Raw genomic sequence first — 23,085 nt, 5'->3', positions numbered from 1 at the left:
GTTGGCAGCAGATTGGTACTTCAGACCACCGGGCTTCTTATGATCATCTTGGGACTCTTTGGTAAATTCAGCGCAGTTTTTATAACTATTCCAGACCCGGTCATTGGTGGAATGTTCCTCGTCATGTTTGGGATGGTAGCAGCAGTGGGAATTTCCAATCTTCAGGTACACCTGATAGTCATCATATATATTTATTTCATTTTTCATTTCATTATGATTTCACTGTGACTTTATCTGAATACATACATACTAATGAGTCATCATCTCATTCATATTTCGTTTTATGTTTATGTTTTTCTTGCAGTATGTGGATTTGAACTCCTCCAGGAATCTCTTGATTCTTGGCATCTCAACCTTCAGTGGTCTTGTGCTCCCAACCTGGTTTCATTCAAACCCAGGCATGATTGACACAGGTGAATATAACATTAAAACACGTAAAATTTTACATCAGCTATAGGTATGTAAAGAAGTGGTATTAGTCAGCAACAGCAATAGTTAAAACTACATGCAACTTATAGATCTTATTATAAAAACCCAGGATAGAAGCATTCAGCGTCTGTGCCGTTTTAGACTGCTGCTAATATAATCCTTGAACACATGGGTACCCTGTAGTATGGCCAAAAATATCAAAAGATACCAAACCTGGACAGTAGACAAGTGTTTGCTCGTGATATTAACCTGATCTTGTGCAAACACTCTAGGCATTCATAAAAAAATTAGTTGTTTTTATCAAATTTAGTTTGCTTTGATATAAATTTTATTTAATATAAATAAATTTGATAACGTTTTTTTTCTCAGTCTTATACGTGTCTGTCACAGGACACTTATTATGTGTGTGGGAGTTATTTTGATTTATGGAAAATTCATGAAATTAATTGTTATATATTGAATTCATTTCATGAATTTTCCGTAACTCTAAACGTTTTTTAATTTTTTAATGATGGAAAAAAAAGTTTTCGTTAAATGATGAAAACTGTAGTTAGTTTTAGGTAATGTATTCTGACAAATTTTTTGTTTACTTTTTATCTAACTTGTCTTAAACTCACCATTGAATATATAATATTGAAATAAAAAAGCAAAGAGAAAGAAAATATACAGTCAGGTCCATATATATATTTGTAAATTTGAGTTATTTACACTGTTAAAGAATTGGATTCTCATGCTAAACATGGCCAAAGTTTCAAAAAACGATTTGGACGTATAACAGAGTATTTCTGTGCCAAATGCATACTTTCGGGTTTCTTACAAGTTTCTGAAAAAATGTTTTCAATCATGGCTCTTCATGACATAATTAAGGGTGGAACTCCTTGTATGGGCATTTCTTCCGGAAGAGTGCGCCTGCGCACACATCGACCGGAGCGAGAGCAAGGGCGTGTCCATCAACGCGCTTCATTCAGCTGCACTGCATGGGACATGCTCGAGAAGAATGTCTCTAAAGAAGTGTGTTTTTGGTTGTAAGGGGAAGATAACCTTGTTCAGCTTCCCGAAGAACCCAGCGTTACGTGAACAGTGGATGCAGTTTGTTTTTTCGGGGCAGCTACGGAGTTTTTCCATTGTAGTGGTGTATAAAGGCAAATGCACAAAAACTCAGACTGTCCGAATACTTCAGGACCTGACTGTATTTCATTTACATTGAACCAGAGTTTCCCAAACTAGCCTTAATGTTAGAACTGCAGTGGTTTTGTGAGTTAATTTATTAAACATCTAAAAAAACACTGAAATATTTAATTTGTTTACCTGCATGCCAGTGTGACCATTAAGCGACATTGAATTGTAAATATGCAAATGTTTTGTTAAATTATTGAAATATTAACTTCTTCAGAGATATTTTAAGGAAATATTTCAGATCAAAGTGGTTTTGGCTGACAAAAACGTTTTGGAATCCCCTTAAAAGAAAAATTAGAGGGAATCAGTAAATTATCAATCATTTACTGCCATTGTGTGAATAATACGCAATCATGTAATCCATAAAAAGTAACTGTAATCTGATTATGAGCATTATTAAATTTAATATACTCTAATTACGAGTACTTAACCTAATTATGATTTGTGGAATCTGATTACGAAATCCAGATTACATGTAATCAGTTACTACCCAGCTCTGTTTTTACATTTTATTAATTTAATTATTAAATAATTTTGTGCATACAGTGCCCTCCAAAAGTATTGGAACAGTGAAGACAAAATTGTTCTGTTGGCTGTGGAGTCAAGACATTTGCAAATATGATGAAAAGATGAACATGAGACAAAACTACAGAATGTCACATTTTATTATTAGCCGTTTCAACACATATTTACCAAATAAAAAAAACAGCACATTTAGAGTTCATCCCACTCATTGATGTGAGCATAAGTATTGGGACAGTTGAACATAAGGCAGATATAAAAGATTAAAATCTATTATTTAGTTGCAGATCCCTTGTGCACAATCACAGCAGTGAGTCTGTGACCCATAGACATCACCAGATTCTTGGTCTCATCCTTCGAAATACTTTTCCCAGCCTTTAATGCAGCCAATTCTAATTGTTGCTTGTTTTGGGGAGTTTCTGCCTTTACTCTCCTCTTCAGCTGGTGAAATTCATGTTCAATCGGATTTAAATCTGGAGATTGACTTGGGCAATCTAAGACTTTCCATTTCTTTGCCCTTATAAACTCCTTGACTGAACTGGCAGGGTGTTTTGGGTCATTGTCCTGATGCAATATGAAGCACTTCCCAATGAATCTGGTGGCATTTTCTTGAATATTTGTAGGCAAAATGGTTTTGTACTCTTCCAAATTAATTCTGCTACTGTCATCATACATTAAGTCATCAGTAAAGTTGAGAGGGCCTGTTCCAGAGGCAGCCATGCATGCCCATGCCATGACACCACCTCCACCATGCTTTACAGATGAGGCTGTATGCTTGGGATCATTTGCAGTTCCCTTTTTTCCCCACACTTTTGCTTTCCCATCACTTAGATAAAGGTTCATCTTTGTCTCATCTGTAAACCATCTTGGCTGCCAATATTCAAGAAATTGCCACCAAACAAAAAACGCTTCATATTGCATCAGGACAACGACCCAAAACTGCCAGTTCAGTCAAGGAGTTTATCAGGGAAAAAAAACAAAAACAAGGAAAGTCTTAGATTGCCCAAGTCAGTCTCCAGATTTAAATCTGGCTGAACATAAATTTCACCAGCTGAAGAGGAGAGTAAAGGCAGAAACTCCCCAAAACAAGCAACAGCTGGAATTGGCTGCATTAAAGGCTGGGGAAAGCATTTCAAAGGATGAGACCAAGAGTCTGGTGATGTCTATGGGTCTCAGACTCACCGCTGTGATTACACGCAAGGGATCTGCAACTAAATAATAGCTTTTAATCTTTTACATATATATACAGTGGGTACGGAAAGTATTCAGACCCCCTTCAATTTTTCACTCTTTGTTATATTGCAGCCATTTGCTAAAATCATTTTTTTTCCTCAATGTACACACAGCACCCCATATTGACAGAAAAACACAGAATTGTTGACATTTCTGCAGATTTATTAAAAAAGAAAAACTGAAATATCACATGGTCCTAAGTATTCAGACCCTTTGCTGTGACACTCATATATTTAACTCAGGTGCTGTCCATTTCTTCTGATCATCCTTGAGATGGTTCTACACCTTCATTTGAGTCCAGCTGTGTTTAATTATACTGATTGGACTTGATTAGGAAAGCCACACACCTGTCTATATAAGACTTTACAGCTCACAGTGCATGTCAGAGCAAATGAGAATCATGAGGTCAAAGGAACTGCCTGAAGAGCTCAGAGACAGAATTGTGGCAAGGCACAGATCTGGCCAAGGTTACAAAAAAATTTCTGCTGCACTTAAGGTTCCTAAGAGCACAGTGGCCTCTATAATCCTTAAATGGAAGACGTTTGGGACGACCAGAACCCTTCCTAGAGCTGGCCGTCCGGCCAAACTGAGCTATCGGGGGAGAAGAGCCCAAAGATCACTGTGGCTGAGCTCCAGAGATGCAGTCGGGAGATGGGAGAAAGTTGTAGAAAGTCAACCATCACTGCAGCCCTCCACCAGTCAGGGCTTTATGGCAGAGTGGCGCGACGGAAGCCTCTCCTCAGTGCAAGACACATGAAAGCCCGCATGGAGTTTGCTAAAAAACACCTGAATAAGATTCTCTGGTCTGATGAGACCAAGATAGAACTTTTTGGCCTTAATTCTAAGCGGTATGTGTGGAGAAAACCAGGCACTGCTCATCACCTGTCCAATACAGTCCCAACAGTGAAGCATGGTGGTGGCAGCATCATGCTGTGGGGGTGTTTTTCAGTTGCAGGGACAGGTTGCAATCGAGGGAAAGATGAATGCGGCAAAGTACAGGGATATCCTGGACGAAAACCTTCTCCAGAGTGCTCAGGACCTCAGACTGGGCCGAAGGTTTACCTTCCAACAAGACAATGACCCTAAGCACACAGCTAAAATAACGAAGGAGTGGCTTCACAACAACTCCGTGACTGTTCTTGAATGGCCCAGCCAGAGCCCTGACTTAAACCCAATTGAGCATCTCTGGAGAGACCTAAAAATGGCTGTCCACCAACGTTTACCATCCAACCTGACAGAACTGGAGAGGATCTGCAAGGAGGAATGGCAGAGGATCCCCAAATCCAGGTGTGAAAAACTTGTTGCATCTTTCCCAAAAAGACTCATGGCTGTATTAGATCAAAAGGGTGCTTCTACTAAATACTGAGCAAAGGGTCTGAATACTTGGGACCATGTGATATTTCAGTTTTTCTTTTTTAATAAATGAATAAAATGTCAACAATTCTGTGTTTTTCTGTCAATATGGTGTGCTGTGTGTACATTAATGAGGAAAAAAAATGAACTTCAATGATTTTAGCAAATGGCTGCAATATAACAATATAACAAGCAAATACTTTCCGTACCCACTGTATATATATATATATATATATATATATATATATACACACACACACTTGAGCAAAATCATTCTGAATTGCAGAAAAAAACAGAACAGAAAATGACAGAACAAATTTATTAGAAGAACAATTCCAGTCTGAACTTCTTGTCTGTGCATTAGATGGAAATGTTGCTTCAGCAACTGAGCAAGACGAGAAACAGAAGTTGTTTGAGATATGCTACGTGGGAGGTCACTCGGTGCAAGTGGCACGTCCCAAGCTTATCTACATTGGTAAAAAGCATTGTCTGGACTCCTGAGGTTAGGGCGACTTATCTGCCAATCCTCTTTACAAGTCTCCGTTTGACTCTGCTTGTAATCTCCTCCCTTCAATTCAGCGCGACCCTTTCACGTAAAAACCAACGGACCTCCGTTGACATCCGTTCAAGTGCACTCTTTGGATGAACTTTGTCCTATTCTTCGTCCCAAGTTTTTTATTAACACTTTAAAATGAGGGGGCTTTTCAATCAACAAAAGTCCAGTAGTGCTTTATCAGGGGCTCTTTTAAGCAGTTTATTGATAGGCTTTCAGGAATTAGTGTTTTAAGCTGACACATTGAACTCCTGACCAACGCTTGCTGTGTGGGTCTCGTCAGATGGACGTTAATTGGCCCTAGAACATCCACCCTCTTAAGACATAATCATAAGATATCTTATACCAAGAGTTTTTACGCCCACCCGTTGCACAACGTCTATATGCATGCATTGGACATCTGTCACTGTCCACCCGGTTCTTTGTGATCTGAATGGTTTTGTATCTGTCAACAGGCATAAAAGAGCTGGATCAGCTCATAATGATTCTCTTCACCACCCACATGTTCATCGGTGGGTTCTTTGGGTTTGTTTTGGACAACACAATTCCAGGTAAGTTGTAAAAACGTATGACTGTTGGGCATGTTAATCTGCAGGGGCACATCATGGTCAAAAGACTTGTTCTGACTCTTTGGAAGCCATATGAAAGCCGTTATTCAGTAAAAATATACATCTGTGAACATAACAGGAAAGGCTAATGAATACACACTCTTGAAGGTGCATTATATAATATTGACAGCTAGCCATTGAAATGGGTACTGTGGTCCAAATTCAAAATATTGGAGATAATTATTTCTCCGTCCCCCACCACCTCTGAATCAACACTCACGTGCGTTGCCAGATTGAGGACACGGCAATGGAAGGTGACAAGCCTTACACTGTAAGTTAATGAGTTAAAGGGATAGTTCACCCAAATGAAAATGACTCCATGATTTACTCACCCTCAAGCCATCCTAATTATATATGACTTTCTTTTTTCAGATGAATACAATCGGAGTTATATTAAAAAAAAAAAAAAGTTTATAATGCTTCAAGATTTTGAAGGCCAAAAAAGCGCATCTATCCATCATAAAAATACTGCACACAGCTCCGTGGGTTACAGACCAAAACAAAAACAGACATTTTTATTAAATTCATTACATAAAGCACCTTAAAAATATAAAGGTTCCAACAGGGTTTTTTAATAGAAGCATTTTTCCTCAAATTAACTTTCCAGTGATCGGTTCTTAAAAGAACCATTTGTTTTTTTTTAAATGTAAAGAATATTTTAATAGTCTAATAAACAATTTCCACAATATAGAAACTTGTGCAATGGAAAGGTTCGTTGGCTGGTTCCTCATGGAACCATCAAAGCCAATAAAACACCTTTAATTTTTGAGAAATGCATATTACTTTGCTGAAATGTTTTTCAATGAGTGCATTTCCTCATTTAAATCTGGCAACCACTCTTGTAATATCTGCTTTGTCTTCTATTTGTGTCAATGTAGCGTTGGTATAATTAATAAAAAATTGTTTTTTTCTCAGGAACAGAAGAAGAAAGAGGAATAAAGAGCTGGAGGAAAGCGGCTCATGAAGGCTCTCAAATACACGTCAGCGATCACTCCTGTTACAATTTGCCTTTCTGTACAAACTTTATTCAGAGGTTCAAATTGCTCCACTACCTCCCATTTCTCCCGTCAGTTAAGTCACAGGAACTGGGAACGCATCTGTAGCGCCGGAGCTTCCTGTGGTGAGGCTTAGTTTTTGAATGGCACAATCGGGGCAAGAGGTGAGCAACATTCAGGCCCGGCTCCAGAGTTAAACTGATCAAAACCGCCACAGAATTGCTGTGATTATCCACGCAAAATACATGAAGATCTAAACTTCATTATGTAACCTATTGGTAAATTTACACCATAAAATCAAAGTTACTTTTTCAAATAAGTAACATGCATTACTAAACCCTTTGGTTTCCATTTTGGAAATCTAGGCATTTTGTGTAATTTGAGTTCTTGAGCATGTGATCACGATGCCTGTACATGACGTACAGAAAGTGACGAAGTCCCACACTAAGATTTAGATTTCAAAAAGTTCATGATACTGATAATAAATCAAAATGAGCCCTTTTGCGTCAGTGAAATCCAGTTGCGCTTGTTATTTGTAGCAGGTAAAATAACATGTCACCTCAGGGCTGTAACGGATTTGCTCTGTCCTGGAGCTCACAGGTACCGTTGCCATAAACTTTGCTGTTGTCATGACAACCATTGCGCACATTTTGAGAAATAACCTATTTGTCATTGCATGCCAGCTTTGTTGGCATACTTATACAACACGATTCTTTTTTCTCAGCTTTATATGAGCTTTTGCTGGTGTTGATATATGAAATATCTAAGCATTAATATCATTCATTTGATATTTGAGCCAGGCCTGGTGTCTTTTCAGTTCTGCTTTGTGATGTTAATTAAATTTAGTAAATTGGGTAGAGAAATGTACTACTACACAAGAAATGTCATGTCAGTTCTGTGAGAACTGCGCATGAGGCATATGAAATCCATATTGTTTCTTTGAACACATTTCAATTTAAATTTTTGATCCTGATTTATACTTACATAATTATAACCACGCGAATCAATTTTTAGATATATTTTATTTTAGACTTGTGGTTTTGTGCACAATATTTAATTCATATAAATAAATGCATTTTTAAAAATAGTTTTAGTTAGAATAGTTTTATGATTATTTTAATGATTAATGTTTTGTTTTTTTACATGTCTGTGCATATAAACAGATCTGTCACATTTCAGCAGGATTCCTTTTACAAAAATTATGAAATATTCTTTAAAAACTCTTGCTAAACAGAGGACTGTGGTGCTGTCCTCAAATGCAAATGTAACTATTATTTTGCACACTTGTGCATTTAAATGACTGTGTGCTGAAAATAGACAAAAGCAACGATTCCTTTCAAGCTGAATTTTTAGATCAAAGGCAAGAAGGCCTGTGAATAAATACATCAGATTATGTTTATCTTCCTTGAACTGGAGGATGTAGTTCATGTTTACATTTGTACCCAAATGACTTGTCTTCCAGTTAGTTTTGTTAAAATTTTATTGTATTTGTATGTTTTATTGTAAGATGTATTGTTTTTATCTTGGAAACTAATACTCTGAGAGATAATTACTTTTACTTCTTTTGAAAAATGTCATGAAAGTGAACCAATATTGAGTCCAATATTCTTTTGTTTCTTAATATTATCATCTTTTGTTTTCTGCAGAAGAAAGTCAGAGGTTTAGAATGACATGGGTGTGAATAAATAATGCCAAAAGTTTCATTTTTGGGTGAACTGTCACTTTAAGACACAAGCATGAAGCAGAGTCTAAAGCGTTTTAGATAATTGAATGGGTTTAGACGCTGGTCAGTAGTGCATCTGGACTCCTTGGCACCACAATATTTAGCTCACTTACCTAAGAACCATCTTTATTCTTTGACGTAGGGCAGTTGCATCTAAGTATCAGTAAACAGAAAGACAGAGTTTGTCCTGACATTTCAGTTGTGCCAAATGAAATAATGGCACTGCCAGTTCTCATTTCCTTTTCAAAGGAATTCATGCAACAACATTTGTTTAAAATGCCTATGGGAATCCCCCCTGGTACTGTCTGAGGCCATGCTTTACTAAACAACTAAAACACAAGCAACCAATTTTCAAAGTCACCCTCAGTTAATCACAAATATCTCATATCTATAAAAGTGGATGGGATGAATTTAGTTTTATGTACTTTTGAGGGGGGTTTTATAACACTAATTTCAACTTTTAGTTTTAGTGGCATTATAAGGCAAAAAAAATTCTAGTCTTAGGAACAACCATACGTGCAAGGCAGGCCACATCCGGAGCCAGTGTCTAATCAATGTGTGCGTGTGTGCATGAATACAAATTTCACAGTCAAATATTTAAGTATAGTGTGCCATTCAGCTTCCCTTTTTTTTACGCATGTAAACACACATTCTGCTGAAATTCTTATGAATAGCCGCCAGGCAAAAAAAATCATAAACATATAAAAAGGTTTAACAAATAAATACTGGTTTCTGCTCTTTCGGCTCACTCACTCACGTGGCCTCTCAGCTGATATCAGTTGGCCCAACTGGGGACGTCATCAGCATTACTGACTTGATCAAGATATGGGCTTTCTTGGAATAGATGTAGAGAAAATGCGCAAATGAAAGCATCATATTAGCAATGGAATGCTTTCTCTTAATGAATCCAGCCCTGATTTGTAGAGAAACCACCCTGTCACGAATAAGCTTTGATCAAGGTATAAAGCATATGTGTGTGTGTGTGTGTGTGCATGCACGTTTTTGTGACTAATGAGGACATAAATTTGTATAATGACAAGGGCATGACATAGGGAGAAGGTGATTTTCAGGACCTTACCCCATGTCCCCACTTTTCAAAACACTTATAAATCACACAGAATGGAGTGTATTGAAAATCTGAAATAGCACAAAGTTTCCTGTAAGGGGTAGGGTTAGGTGTAGGGTTGGTGTAGGGCAATAGCACATACAGTTTGTACAGTTTTAAAATCCATTACGCCTATGGGATGTCCCCACTTTTCACAAAAACAAGCGTGTGTGTGTGTGTGTGTATATATATATATATATATATATATGTATATATATATATATATATATATATATATATATATATATATATATATATATATATATATATATATATAATTTATTTTTTAAAGAAAACTTATTTTGCTAATAAAAATTATTTGCCAGGTATTTCATAACTCAGTAGTACAAACTTTGCTAAAGTGATTGTTTTGAACTAGAAACTTAGACATTATTTAAAAAAAAAAAACATTATTTTAGCTGAAGTATTTGTATCAATACCGTGTGCCTTTTACCCCATGCTGTGTGTGGGGTAAAAAGCCCCTCTTGCCACCTCATACATTTATAAGATTTTTAAACAAAATAAACAACTTGAATGATTTATTCTCACAAAAAAATCTGTTGCTCCATTAATGTTCAATACAAACGTATATATTTTTTCTGCAATTATACATTTTAGGCGCAATGAATAGCACATTTTTTCTTTAGGTGTGCCTTTAGCCCCGTTGTACCCTATACAGGTGCTGGTCATATAATTAGAATATCATCAAAAAGTTGATTTATTTCACTAATTCCATTCAAAAAGTGAAACTTGTATATTCATTCATTACACAAAGACTGATATATTTCAAATGTTTATTTCTTTTAATTTTGATGATTATAACTGACAACTAAGGAAAATCCCAAATTCAGTATCTCATAAAATTAGAATATTGTGAAAAGGTTCAATATTGAAGACACCTGGTGCCACACTCTAATCACCTAATTAACTCAAATCACCTGCAAAGGCCTTTAAATGGTCTCTCAGTCTAGTTCTGTAGGCTACACAATCATGGGGAAGACTGCTGACTTGACAGTTGTCCAAAAGACGACCACTGACACGTTGCACAAGGAGGGCAAGACACAAAAGGTCATTGCAAAAGAGGCTGGCTGTTCACAGAGCGCTGTGTCCAAGCACATTAATAGAGAGGCGAAGGGAAGGAAAAGATGTGGTAGAAAAAAGTGTACAAGCAGTACGGATAACTGCACCCTGGAGAGGATTGTGAAACAAAACCCATTCAAAAATGTGGGGGAGATTCACAAAGAGTGGACTGCAGCTGGAGTCAGTGCTTCAAGAACCACTACGCACAGACGTATGCAAGACATGGGTTTCAGCTGTCGCATTCCTTGTGTCAAGCCACTCTTGAACAACAGACAGCGTCGGAAGCGTCTCACCTGGGCTAAAGACAAAAAGGACTGGACTGCTGCTGAGTGGTCCAAAGTTATGTTCTCTGATGACAGTAAATTTTGCATTTCCTTTGGAAATCAGGGTTCCAGAGTCTGGAGGAAGAGAGGAGAGGCACACAATCCACGTTGCTTGAGGTCCAGTGTAAAGTTTCCACAGTCAGTGATGGTTTGGGGTGCCATGTCATCTGCTGGTGTTGGTCCACTGTGTTTTCTGAGGACCAAGGTCAACGCAGCCGTATACCAGGAAGTTTTAGAGCACTTCATGCTTCCTGCTGCTGACCAACTTTATGGAGATGCAGATTTCATTTTCCAACAGGACTTGGCACCTGCACACAGTGCCAAAGCAACCAGTATCTGGTTTAAGGACCATGGTATCCCTGTTCTTAACTGGCCAGCAAACTTACCTGACCTTAACCTCATAGAAAATCTATTGGGTATTGTGAAGAGGAAGATGCGATATGCCAGACCCAACAATGCAGAAGAGCTGAAGGCCACTACACTCTCAGAAATAAAGGTACAATAGCTGTCACTGGGGCGGTACCTTTTCAAAAGGTACACTTTTGTACCTATTAGGTTCAAATATGTACACTTTAAGTACTAATATGTACTTTTAAGGTACCAAAATGGACCCTTTAGGTACAAACGTACCTTTTGAAAAGGTACCGCCCCAGTGACAGCTTTTGTACCTTTATTTCTGAGAGTGTATCAGAGCAACCTGGGCTCTCATAACACCTGAGCAGTGCCACAGACTGATCGACTCCATGCCACGCCGCATTGCTGCAGTAATTCAGGCAAAAGGAGCCCCAACTAAGTATTGAGTGCTGTACATGCTCATACTTTTCATGTTCATACTTTTCAGTTGGCCAAGATTTCTAAAAATCCTTTCTTTGTATTGGTCTTAAGTAATATTCTAATTTTCTGAGATACTGAATTTGGGATTTTCCTTAGTTGTCAGTTATAATCATCAAAATTAAAAGAAATAAACATTTGAAATATATCAGTCTGTGTGTAATGAATGAATATAATATACAAGTTTCACTTTTTGAATGGAATTAGTGAAATAAATCAACTTCCCAACTGCTGTTCTGAGCTCTCTCCACAGGTGTTCTATGGGATTCAGATCTGGACTCATTGCTGGCCATTTCAGAACTCTCCAGCGCTTTGTTTGTAACCATTTCTGAGTGCTTTTTCTAAGTGTGTTTCGGATCATTGTCCTGCTGGAAGACCCATGACCTCTGGTGGAGAGGCAGCTTTCTGACACTGGCCACTATGTTGCGCCCCAAAATTCTTTGGTAATCATCAGATTTCATGATACCATTCACACAGTCAAGGCCAAACATCTTTGAACCTCCACCAAGTTTGACTGTAGGGACTGTGTTCTTTTCTTTGAAGGCCTCATTTCTTTTTCTGTAAACAGTGCCATGATGTCCTTTACCAAAAAGCTCTACTTTTGTCTCATCTGTCCACAGTACATTCTCCCAGAAGGATCGTGGTTTTGTCTCACAAGTTTTGGCAAACTCCAGTCTTGCTTTTTTATGCCTTTGTGTCAGCAGTGGTGTCCTCCTAGGTCTCCTACCATAGCGTCCCTTTTCATTCAGATGGTGACGGAAAGTGCGAGCTGGCACTGTTGTACCCTGTGTCTGCAGATCAGCTTGAATTTGTTTGGAAGTTAATGGGGGTTCTTTATCCACCATTCAAACAATCCGTTGTAATTTTTCATTCATTTTGCTCTTCTGTCCACGTCCAGAGAGGTTAGCTACAGTGCCATGGGCTGTAAACCTCTTGATGATATTGCGCACAGTGGACACAGGAACATTAAGATCTCTGGAGATGGACTTGTAGCCTTGAGATTGTCCATGTTTTTCCACAGTTTGTTCTCTCAAATCCACAGACAGCTCTTTACACTTCTTTCTTTTCTCCATGCTCAGTGTGACACACAACACAAAGGTTGAGTCAACTTTTCTCCATTTTAACTGGTTGCAAGTGTGATTACTATATTGCCCACACCTGTTACTTGCCACAGGTGTGTCTAAATACAAATTACAGGAGCATCAAATGCTTGAAAAGCAATTATTTCTTACAATTTTGACAAGGTGCCAATAATTTTGTCCAGTCCATTTTTGAGTTCTGTGTGAAATTTGATCAAGTACGACTTTTCTTTTGTTTGTTTTTTGTGTTGTTGCAGTGCAAACAAAAACAATAAGCATGTGAATACCAAAACATTTGCAATTGGAGCAATTTTCTGAGAGAAGCGTTGCATTTTTTAACAGAATTGCAAGGGTGCCAATATTTTTGGCCATGACTGTATATATTTAAAAATATTTCCAGTTTTTCTACTATGAAACGTCATGTCTAATGTTACTGACTGTTTCTTTGAAATTGTGAAGTTTTGTCATTTCTGGGTGAAATTTGTTTCTACACCATTTTATTTTCTGTTCAGTTCACTATATTTTAATAGTTTAACAATCCACCAACCACACAGACTTTATCCAACCTTTAGGTCAACTAAAGACCGCAGATGCATTGTCCAAAGTTGCAATATTTGAGTAATTAATCTGCATGTGTAATTCATGACACCTCTACTTGCAATGCAACAAGACTTAAGTGTGTAAAGCAGTTTGACTAACTAGTTTACAACTGTTGTAAGGGAAGGCAGTGCGGTAATTTGACTCTCAGAAGTGCAGGCATGAATCTAACAGCATTACCAACTCAGTTTCCTAATCTGAGTTGGATTACATTAACAGATGTATAGGCTGACTAAGCAACAAATCGCCTGCTAGGCCTTGAACATTGTGTATTAGTGAAAGTCTCTCCCCACCTGCCAAGAGGTTTACAGGTCCAGTAGAGGATTGGCACCCTTTCATCGAACTTTTCACTTTTATGACTTAATTAGGGATAGTTCAGCCAAAAATGAAAATTGTCATTGATTACTCATTCTCATGTCATTCCAAACCTGTATGACTTTTTGATTTCTCTCATAAAACGTGAAAGGAGAAATTATCCCCGGGCAAATAACAAACAGCTACATTGTTGCGATTCCTGTCTTGTACCTGTTCCAATAAGTCCCTTGATCCAGCTTTAGCCAAAGGTACATCATATTGAATTATCACCAGCAGACCAAACGGCCACCAGCTGGTGCTTGTGTCCTGAAATGGGGCAGTGCGCTTGGCACTCATTCAGCCAGTGAAGTGATCCAGTTAAGAGTCGAACGCCACAGTTGCCCCATTCCAGTAGCTTTATGAGATGTTGACACCTAGTGCAGTGATTTCCAAACAGGGCTATGTAAGCAGCTTCCAGGGGGTGCATGGAAAGATTTCCATGTAATAAAGTACAGATATTACGACTTACTTGTTTAAATCTTTTGACGGCCCACCACGGTGCAAGGACCCTCTTGGAATTTTGCATTAGTATTTTATAGTTTATCAAACTTAAAGCATGTTATTTTACTCAAGAACAGAATCATCAAAAATCAAAAGATCAGTTGTATGTTATTTATTTATTAGTTTTTAACATTTACATTTAGTTAAATGTAAATTTATTTACAAATGAATAGTATCCTTGAAATATTAAGGATGTCAAAAGATTTAAATAAGTATATTTTTAAACTACATTTAAACTTTTGTTTTTGCTCTTTCAGTTTTTCAGTTTTACTAATCTTAGGGTTGTCAGAATAATTAATAAATCATTAATCTTTAAAAGACTAATCTTTAAACTAATAATCCTTTTTATTTAATTTATTTTTAGAAAAAAGAAAGAAAGAAAACTCAGCAGAAAATATAATAAAGGTCCCAAAAAGTATAATTACTCTGAATAAACTTCCCTTTTCTTTATCTTGTTTATTGTAGTGTTTTTTGTTTGTTTGTTTTTGCCAGGGAGTTAATAACTCATGTCTTGTCCATGGTGCAAACCTGTTAAACTATATCTGTTTCACCATGTTCTATTGGCACAACTGAGACAACAGCTTTATTTAGTGAAGGAAGAGCGTGTGTGTTCTGAATCTCTCAATTCAGTGTCATTTTGATTAGTTAATACTTCATTTTGTGGCTTTGGGTGCTGGCAGAGTAGTCTAGCGTAATTAAATCTGAAAAGAAAAAAAAAATCCATCACTTTTTATGAGATGTAATGTTTATACATGACTGTAAGTCTAGAGTTGCATGATTTGAATTAAAACTAAATTTTTTCATTCTGTGAAGAAAATGAGAACAGTGCCTGCGTGCAAAACTCGCTAGGGTTGTTGCTAGGGCATGGCTATATGGTTACTAAGGTGTTCTGAGTGATTTTTAATGTGATGCCAAATGCTAGATTTTTAAATTTACATTATCTTTATCATCTAATACTCACTTCAAGTTAATTTAAAAAACAATAATTATTGATATATTTATATTAATAATATATTTAATAACACTGTTAAATGTAAATCTTTAGATTATCTGAAATCTGTACATTACAGTGTTTATTATAGTAGCCTAATTCCAGGGTTATTATACTTCACTAAAGTATGACTTTTGTTACTAAAACACTAAAAATATATTATCAATTTGTCACACACACACACATATATATATATATATATATATATATATATATATATAGTATAACTTGATAACTAAAACTGAAATAAAAATGAATACAACTATAGACATTTAAAAAACAACTAATAAAAATGACAAAATTACAAACTAAATTTAAAATAAAAAATGTAAAAATGAAAACAATTCAAAATATTTATAAAAACAAAAAGTACCTCGATATTAATTTACATTGATGGCTAAATTATACTGTATATAAGTGCTGTCAAACGATTAATCGCATCCAAAATAAAAGTTTTTGACACGATATATGTGTATGTACTAGGGGTGTAACGATTCACTCGATTTCTCGACGCATCGATTACAAACCCAGGCGATGCATATGCATCGATCTTGAAACATGGATTTTTTTTATCGTGAATCGCCGATTTCGGACAGGATTGAGTTCGCGCTCCGTTCGTATCACGGACACATTTTTTTGAGCAGCCGATGTGTGATCTCTCCTTAGTACTCGTGGTCGATACTGCTAAAGTAAAGTAGTTTTACTTTTCTGTAGTTTTTCAATGGCTCTCGGTCATACTGTAGACCTGAGCAGTCGAAGGCAGCGCATTTATGGACAGAGCAAACATGTGTCTAAAGTATATGCACAGTTCCATTTAATGATGAATGTGTTTTAGCAATGTCATTGAACCGAATGTACGAAGGAAATTGTTAAATAACCACAGCATTAACAACAATCTTGAAATAAGAGTGCAAGGTTTATCTGTTAATCAGATGCATGAAAGTAGCGTTCAAAGCATAAATAAACGTAGAAAACGTATCCATGTGGCGCAGCTGACACAGAGCAGCGTACGCAGTTTGCGTCCAGCGGATATTCTCCAAAATGGTGCTATGAATTGTTGAATAAAGTCGTAATTTTTATTTTATTTGAGTATAAAAAGTATTCTAGTCGCCTCATAAAATTCAGATTGAACCTCTGATGGCACAAGCCTCCCGGTTTTTATCCAAAATATATTAAATTGTGTTCCGAAGACGAACAAAGCTTTTACTGGTTTGGAATGAAATGGGGTAAGTGATTAATGACAAAATTTTCATTTTGGGGTGGAGTAACCCTTTAAGACGTGCCAGGAAATGCCTAATATGGACAAAGACATCTACAGGTGCATCTCAATAAATTATAATGTCGTGAAAAAGTTTCTTGTAAGTTATTTCAAAAAGTTAAACTTTCATATATTTTAGATTCATTGCATGTAAAGTAAAACATTTCAAAAGTTTTTTTTGTTTTAATTCTGATGATTAGAGCTTACAGCTCATGAAAGTCAAAAATCAGTATCTCAAAATATTAGAATATTTACATTTGAGTTTCAATTAATGACCATCCCTACAGTATAAATTCCGGGTATCTCTTGTTCTTTGAAACCACAATAATGGAGAAGACTGCTGACTTGGCAATGATCCAGAAGACGAACATTGACGCCCTCCACAAAGAGGGTAAATCACAGAAGGCCATTACTGAAAGGTGTGGCTGTTTACAGAGTGCTGTATCAAAGCATATTAAATGCAAAGTTGACTGGAAGGAAGAATTTAGGTAGGAAAAGGTGCACAAGCAACAGGGATGACTGCAAGCTTGAGAATACTGTCAAGCAAAGCTGATTCAAACACTTGTGAGAGCTTCACAAGGAGTGGACTGAAGCTGGAGTCAGTGCATTAAGAGTCACCACGCTCAGACGTCTTCAGGAAAAGGGCTACCAAGCCACTTCTGAACCAGAGACAACGTCAGAAGCATCTTAACTGGGCTGTGGAGAAAAATAACTGGGCTGTTGCTCAGTGGTCCAAAGTCCTCTTTTCAGATGAAAGTAAATTTTGCATTTCATTTGAAAATCAAGGTCCCAGAGTCTGGAGGAAGACTGGAGAGGCACAGAATCCATGTTGCTTGAAGTCCAGTGTGAAGTTTCCACAGTCTGTGATGATTTGGGCTGCCATGTCATCTGCTGGTGTTGGTCCACTGTGTTTTCTGAAGTCCACAGTCAACGCAGCCATCTACCAGGACATTTTAGAGCACTTCATGCTTCCTTCTGTTGACAAGCTTTATGGAGAGGCTGATTTCATTTTCCAGCAGGACTTGGCACCTGCCCACACTGCCAAAGGTACCAAAAACTGGTTCAATGACCATGGTGTTGGTGTGCTTGACTGGCCAGCAAACTCACCAGACCTGAACCCCATAGAGAATCTACGGGGTATTGTCAAGAGGAAGATGAGAGACACCAGACCCAACAATGCAGATGAGCTGAAGGCCATTGTCAAAGAAACCTGGGCTTCCATACCACCTCGGCAGTGCCACAAACTGATCCACCTCCATGCCACACTGAATTGAGGCAGTAATTAAAGCAAAAGGAGCCCCTACCAAGTATTGAGTGTATATATACAGTAAATGAACATACTTTCCAGAAGGCCAACAATTCACTAAAAATTAGTGCTGTCAATCAATAAAAAAATTTAATCGCGTTAATCACAGTCGTGGACTGTGATTAATCATGATTAATCACAAATTTAAAATACTAGGATTTACCTGTAAATGTTTTGAAATAAAGAAATGCATGACAAACTAGTTGAAGGAAACAGAACCTTTCAAACTTCCGCCAGGTATGAGACATAATCCTTATTATTCTTTTATCATTATTCTTTTGTTTTTATTCAGCCATTATCAGCCTTTAAACTGGCGGTAAAACGTTTACCAAGCCACATCGCTTCAATCCCAGTATACATTTACCCAACTATTATCAAAAGTATTTCTAAATAAATACAACAAAACATTTCTTGCGACCTTACGTGAATTATGACAAAATGCATTATGAAGAAGAATTGGACCTGTTCTGCAGGTGCATTAGAGCTAACATTAGCATCATGCTACATAAGACAATTTATGAGATTAATAGTACACTTTTCCTCAGAACTCACTTGAAACCACCATCGAGTGTTTGTAATAACTTCCTTTTGCAATCACATGTGGAATTTGGTCGTTTACTGTTGTTAAAATATGCTATTTATAGCCTTTTATATCACTGCACAAATTAGCATTTCAGATGTACACTTTCATCTCAAGAAGATCACATACAGACCATATCTATCGTAATCGTGTGTTTATTATCTTATATAATCTATAGTGGCTGTTGTCATGTTTATTTCTGCTGTGTAAAAGCCTTAACATATATGCTCTGCTGAAACTCACGTTGTTTGATGTTACAACCGCCTCTCCGTTCTTAAGTTGTCAGGTATACATTTCAAGTATAATACACATTAGTAAAAGGATCTATTTTCATTTGTATTTGTCTATATACACTTTGGACGGTCGCCGTACATTATAAAAGTAGCCCAAAAAAACGCAAACCACGGCTCTGTAATTTTTCCCTCGACTGTATTTTCAAAATAGCCCACTTGTGCCGTTGCCCTTCCACGCTGCGATGACGGCAAGTTGGGGTCAAACCTTATCAAACGATTAATCTGCGTTAAAAAAATATTAACGCGTTAAATTTTTTTTGATTAATCGAATGCGTTAAGGCGTTAACGTTGACACCCCTACTAAAAATGTTTTTTTTTTTTTATTGGTCTTATGAAGTATTCTAATTTGTTGAGATGGTATCGTGTCACATATATTGTGTCAGTGAATTGGTGGGTTTTTGTTAAATGTGAGCCAAAATCATCACAATTAAAAGAAGCAAAGACTTAAACTACTTCAGTCTGTGTGCATTGAATTTATTTAATACATGAGTTTCACAATTTGAGTTGAATTACTGAAATAAATGAACTTTTCCACGACATTCTAATTTGAGATGCACCTGTATACAGTGGGTACGGAAAGTATTCAGACCCCCTTAAATTTTTCACTCTTTGTTATATTGCAGCCATTTGCTAAAATCATTTAAGTTCATTTTTTTCCTCATTAATGTACACACAGAACCCCATATTGACAGAAACATACAGAATGGCTGACATTTTTGCAGATTTATTAAAAAAGAAAAACTGAAATATCACATGGTCCTAAGTATTCAGACCCTTTGCTCAGTATTTAGTAGAAGCACCCTTTTGATCTAATACAGCCATGAGTCTTTTTGGGAAAGATGCAACAAGTTTTTCACACCTGGATTTGGGGATCCTCTGCCATTCCTCCTTGCAGATCCTCTCCAGTTCTGTCAGGTTGGATGGTAACTGTTGGTGGACAGCCATTTTTAGGTCTCTCCAGAGATGCTCAATTGGGTTTAAGTCAGGGCTCTGGCTGGGCCATTCAAGAACAGTCACGGAGTTGTTGTGAAGCCACTCCTTCGTTATTTTAGCTGTGTGCTTAGGGTCATTGTCTTGTTGGAAGGTAAACCTTCGGCCCAGTCTGAGGTCCTGAGCACTCTGGAGAAGGTTTTCAGAGGGCTGCAGTGATGGTTGACTTTCTACAACTTTCTCCCATCTCCCGACTGCATCTCTGGAGCTCAGCCACAGTGATCTTTGGGTTCTTCTTTACCTCTCTCACCAAGGCTCTTCTCCCCCGATAGCTCAGTTTGGCCGGACGGCCAGCTCTAGGAAGGGTTCTGGTCGTCCCAAACGTCTTCCATTTAAGGATTATGGAGGCCACTGTGCTCTTAGGAACCTTAAGTGCAGCAGAAATCTTTTTGTAACCTTGGCCAGATCTGTGCCTTGCCATAATTCTGTCTCTGAGCTCTTCAGGCAGTTCCTTTGACCTCATGATTCTCATTTGCTCTGACATGCACTGTGAGCTGTAAGGTCTTACATAGACAGGTGTGTGGCTTTCCTAATCAAGTCCAATCAGTATAATCAAACACAGCTGGACTCAAATGAAGGTGTAGAACCATCTCAAGGATGATCAGAAGAAATGGACAGCACCTGAGTTAAATATATGTCACAGCAAAGGGTCTGAATACTTAGGACCATGTGATATTTCAGTTTTTCTTTTTTAATAAATCTGCAAAAATGTCAACAATTCTGTGTTTTTCTGTCAATATGGGGTGCTGTGTGTACATTAATGAGGGAAAAAAATGAACTTAAATGATTTTAGCAAATGGCTGCAATATAACAAAGAGTGAAAAATTTAAGGTGGTCTGAATACTTTCCGTACCCACTGTATATGCAGCTAAGCTGAATAAAAAGCAGAATGAACTGATGAAACGTTAACACAATAAATAAAGTTTATGAATGATGCAGTGCTAATTGACATATCATTTAGTACAGTACAGAACCTATAAAGTATATTTTCTACCTTATTCTGTGCAGAAAATTGAAATAATTGTTTGTAGTATATAAAGCAATCATAAAATTGAATTAGGAAAAAATTATAGATTACAAATGATTGATTATTGTCCAGCAGTGTATTTTAATTTGTCATAGCAAGAAAAAAAGAAAAAAAATACATACAGCGGGGAAAATAATTATTTGATCCCCTGCTGATTTTGTAAGTTTGCCCACTTAAAAAAAAAAAAGAAGGTTTATGGTAGGTTTATTTTAACTGATAGAGACAGAATATCAAACAATAAATCCAGAAAAAAGCAGCATACAAATGTTAAAAAAAGATTTACATTTTAGTAAGTCAAATAAGTATTTAATCCCCAAGCAAAACATGACTTAGTACTTGGTGCAGAAACCCTTGTTAGCAATCACAGAGGTCAGACGTTCTTGTAGTTGGTCACCAGGTTTGCACACATCTCAGGAGGGATTTTGGTCCACTCCTCTTTGCAGATCCTCTCCAAGTCATTAAGGTTTCTTAGCTGTCTCTTGGAAACTCAAAGTTTCAGCTCCCTCCACAGATTTTCTATAGGATTAAGGTCTGGAGACTTGCTAGGCCACTCCATGACCTTAATGTGCTGCTTCTTGAGCCACTCCTTTGTTGCCTTGGCAGTATGTTTCGGGTCACTGTCATGCTGGAAGACCCATCCATGACCCATCTTCAGTGTTCTGGCTGAGGTTCTCGTCCAAGATTTTACAGTACATGGCCCCATCCATTTGCCCCTCAATGTGGTAAAGTCATCCTGTACCCTTAGCAGAAAAACAGCCCCAAAGCATGTTTCCACCTCCGTGCTTGACTGTAGGGATGGTGTTCTTGGGGTGATAGCCAGCATTTCTCTTCCTCCAAACACGACAAGGCAAGGTGATGCCAAAGAGCTCAATTTTGGTCTCATCTGACCACAGCACATTCTCCCAAGCCTTCTCTGAATCATTTAAATGTTCATTCACTTCTTGAGCAGAGGGACTTTGCGGGCTCTGCAGGATTTCAATCCATTGCGGCGTACTGTTACCAATGTTTTGCTTGGTGATTGGGGTCCCAACTGCCTTGAGATCATTAACAAGCTCCTCCTGTGTAGTTCGGGGCTGATCCCTCACCTTTCTCATGATCATCCTTGCCCCATGAGGTGAGATCTTCAATGGAGCTCCAGACCAAGGCCGATTGATGGTTATTTTGTATTTCTTCCATTTCCGAATAATCGCACCAACTGTTGTCTCCTTCTCACCAAGCTTCTTGATGATGGTCTTGTAGCCCATTCCAGCCTTGTGCGGATCTACAATCTTGTCCCTGATGTCCTTTGACAGGTCTTTGGTCTTGCCCATGGTAGTGGAGCGGTTGGAATGGAAGATACAGATTCTATGGACAGGAGTCTTTAATACACACAGCGAGCTGAAATTAGGACTATCTTCTTAAAGTGACAGGACTAATCTGTGCTCCACATGTGCACATAATACTTATTTGACTTACTAAAATGTAAATCTTTTTTAACATTTGTATGCTGCTTTTTTTTTTCTAGATTTTTTGTCTCTATCAGTTAAAATAAACCTACCATAAAATGAGAAACCCTTCTTTTTTTTCTTTTTTTTAAGGGGGCAAACTTACAAAATCAGCAGGGGATCAAATAATTATTTTCCCCACTGTACAAACATACATAAGATTATTGTATTTGACATTTCTGTCATGTTCGTGGTGTGACAGAATGTTAAGTCCTATTCGGACGGTAATTGTTTCTCATGGGGAAACGTAAGTGATTTTCACCATTTACAGGAGGTAGTTGGTGATTTTAATGCCGTCCGAATCCAGGATGTCAGTTTTTCTCTCACCAGCCCCGTAAAAATCCCCGGCCGAAGTACCTACTGTTTTTTGACAAACACCAAGGTCGTGTGGTAATTTAATTGCCGTCCAAATCCACATCTCTGAGTTTACGAGAAAAAAATCGATTCAAAATTCAGTGTTTAAACCTATTTTGAGCACTCCTGAACACCGTAAGGTAACGTTGTACTTCGGTGTAATTTGCATAGATATTTATTTCTGAAATGCTGGAAAGTATTCAAAAGAACAATACTTCATAACTGCTCCACAGCGACTGGGAACAGAAATAGAAGAAAAGCACGTAAATATTCGAAATGGGTCTTTATTATGACAGAAGCAGGTATGCAATACGATTTTAAAATGTGTATTATAAACACA

General features: G+C 37.5%; 1 protein-coding gene across 5 annotated transcripts in view; it reads left to right on the top strand.

Annotated features, from left to right (window-relative positions):
• The window catches only part of si:dkey-106n21.1 (solute carrier family 23 member 2), a 33,734-nt gene extending 25,152 nt beyond the window's left edge, over positions 1–8,582 (top strand). For all 5 annotated transcript variants that reach the window (XM_058766315.1, XM_058766314.1, XM_058766316.1 and 2 more), the window contains 4 exons: positions 1–165; positions 305–413; positions 5,722–5,817; positions 6,790–8,582. In XM_058766315.1, coding sequence (XP_058622298.1) covers positions 1–165; positions 305–413; positions 5,722–5,817; positions 6,790–6,977 — 558 coding nt within the window. In that variant the 3' untranslated portion in view covers positions 6,978–8,582. The remainder of the gene's footprint in view (positions 166–304; positions 414–5,721; positions 5,818–6,789) is intronic.
• Positions 8,583–23,085: the final 14,503 nt, after the last annotated feature.

This window comes from Onychostoma macrolepis, chromosome 25 (assembly GCF_012432095.1).
Source record: "Onychostoma macrolepis isolate SWU-2019 chromosome 25, ASM1243209v1, whole genome shotgun sequence".
NCBI lineage: Eukaryota > Metazoa > Chordata > Actinopteri > Cypriniformes > Cyprinidae > Onychostoma > Onychostoma macrolepis.
Note: the sequence above shows the minus strand (reverse complement) of the source record. Positions and strands in the feature narration are given on the sequence as shown.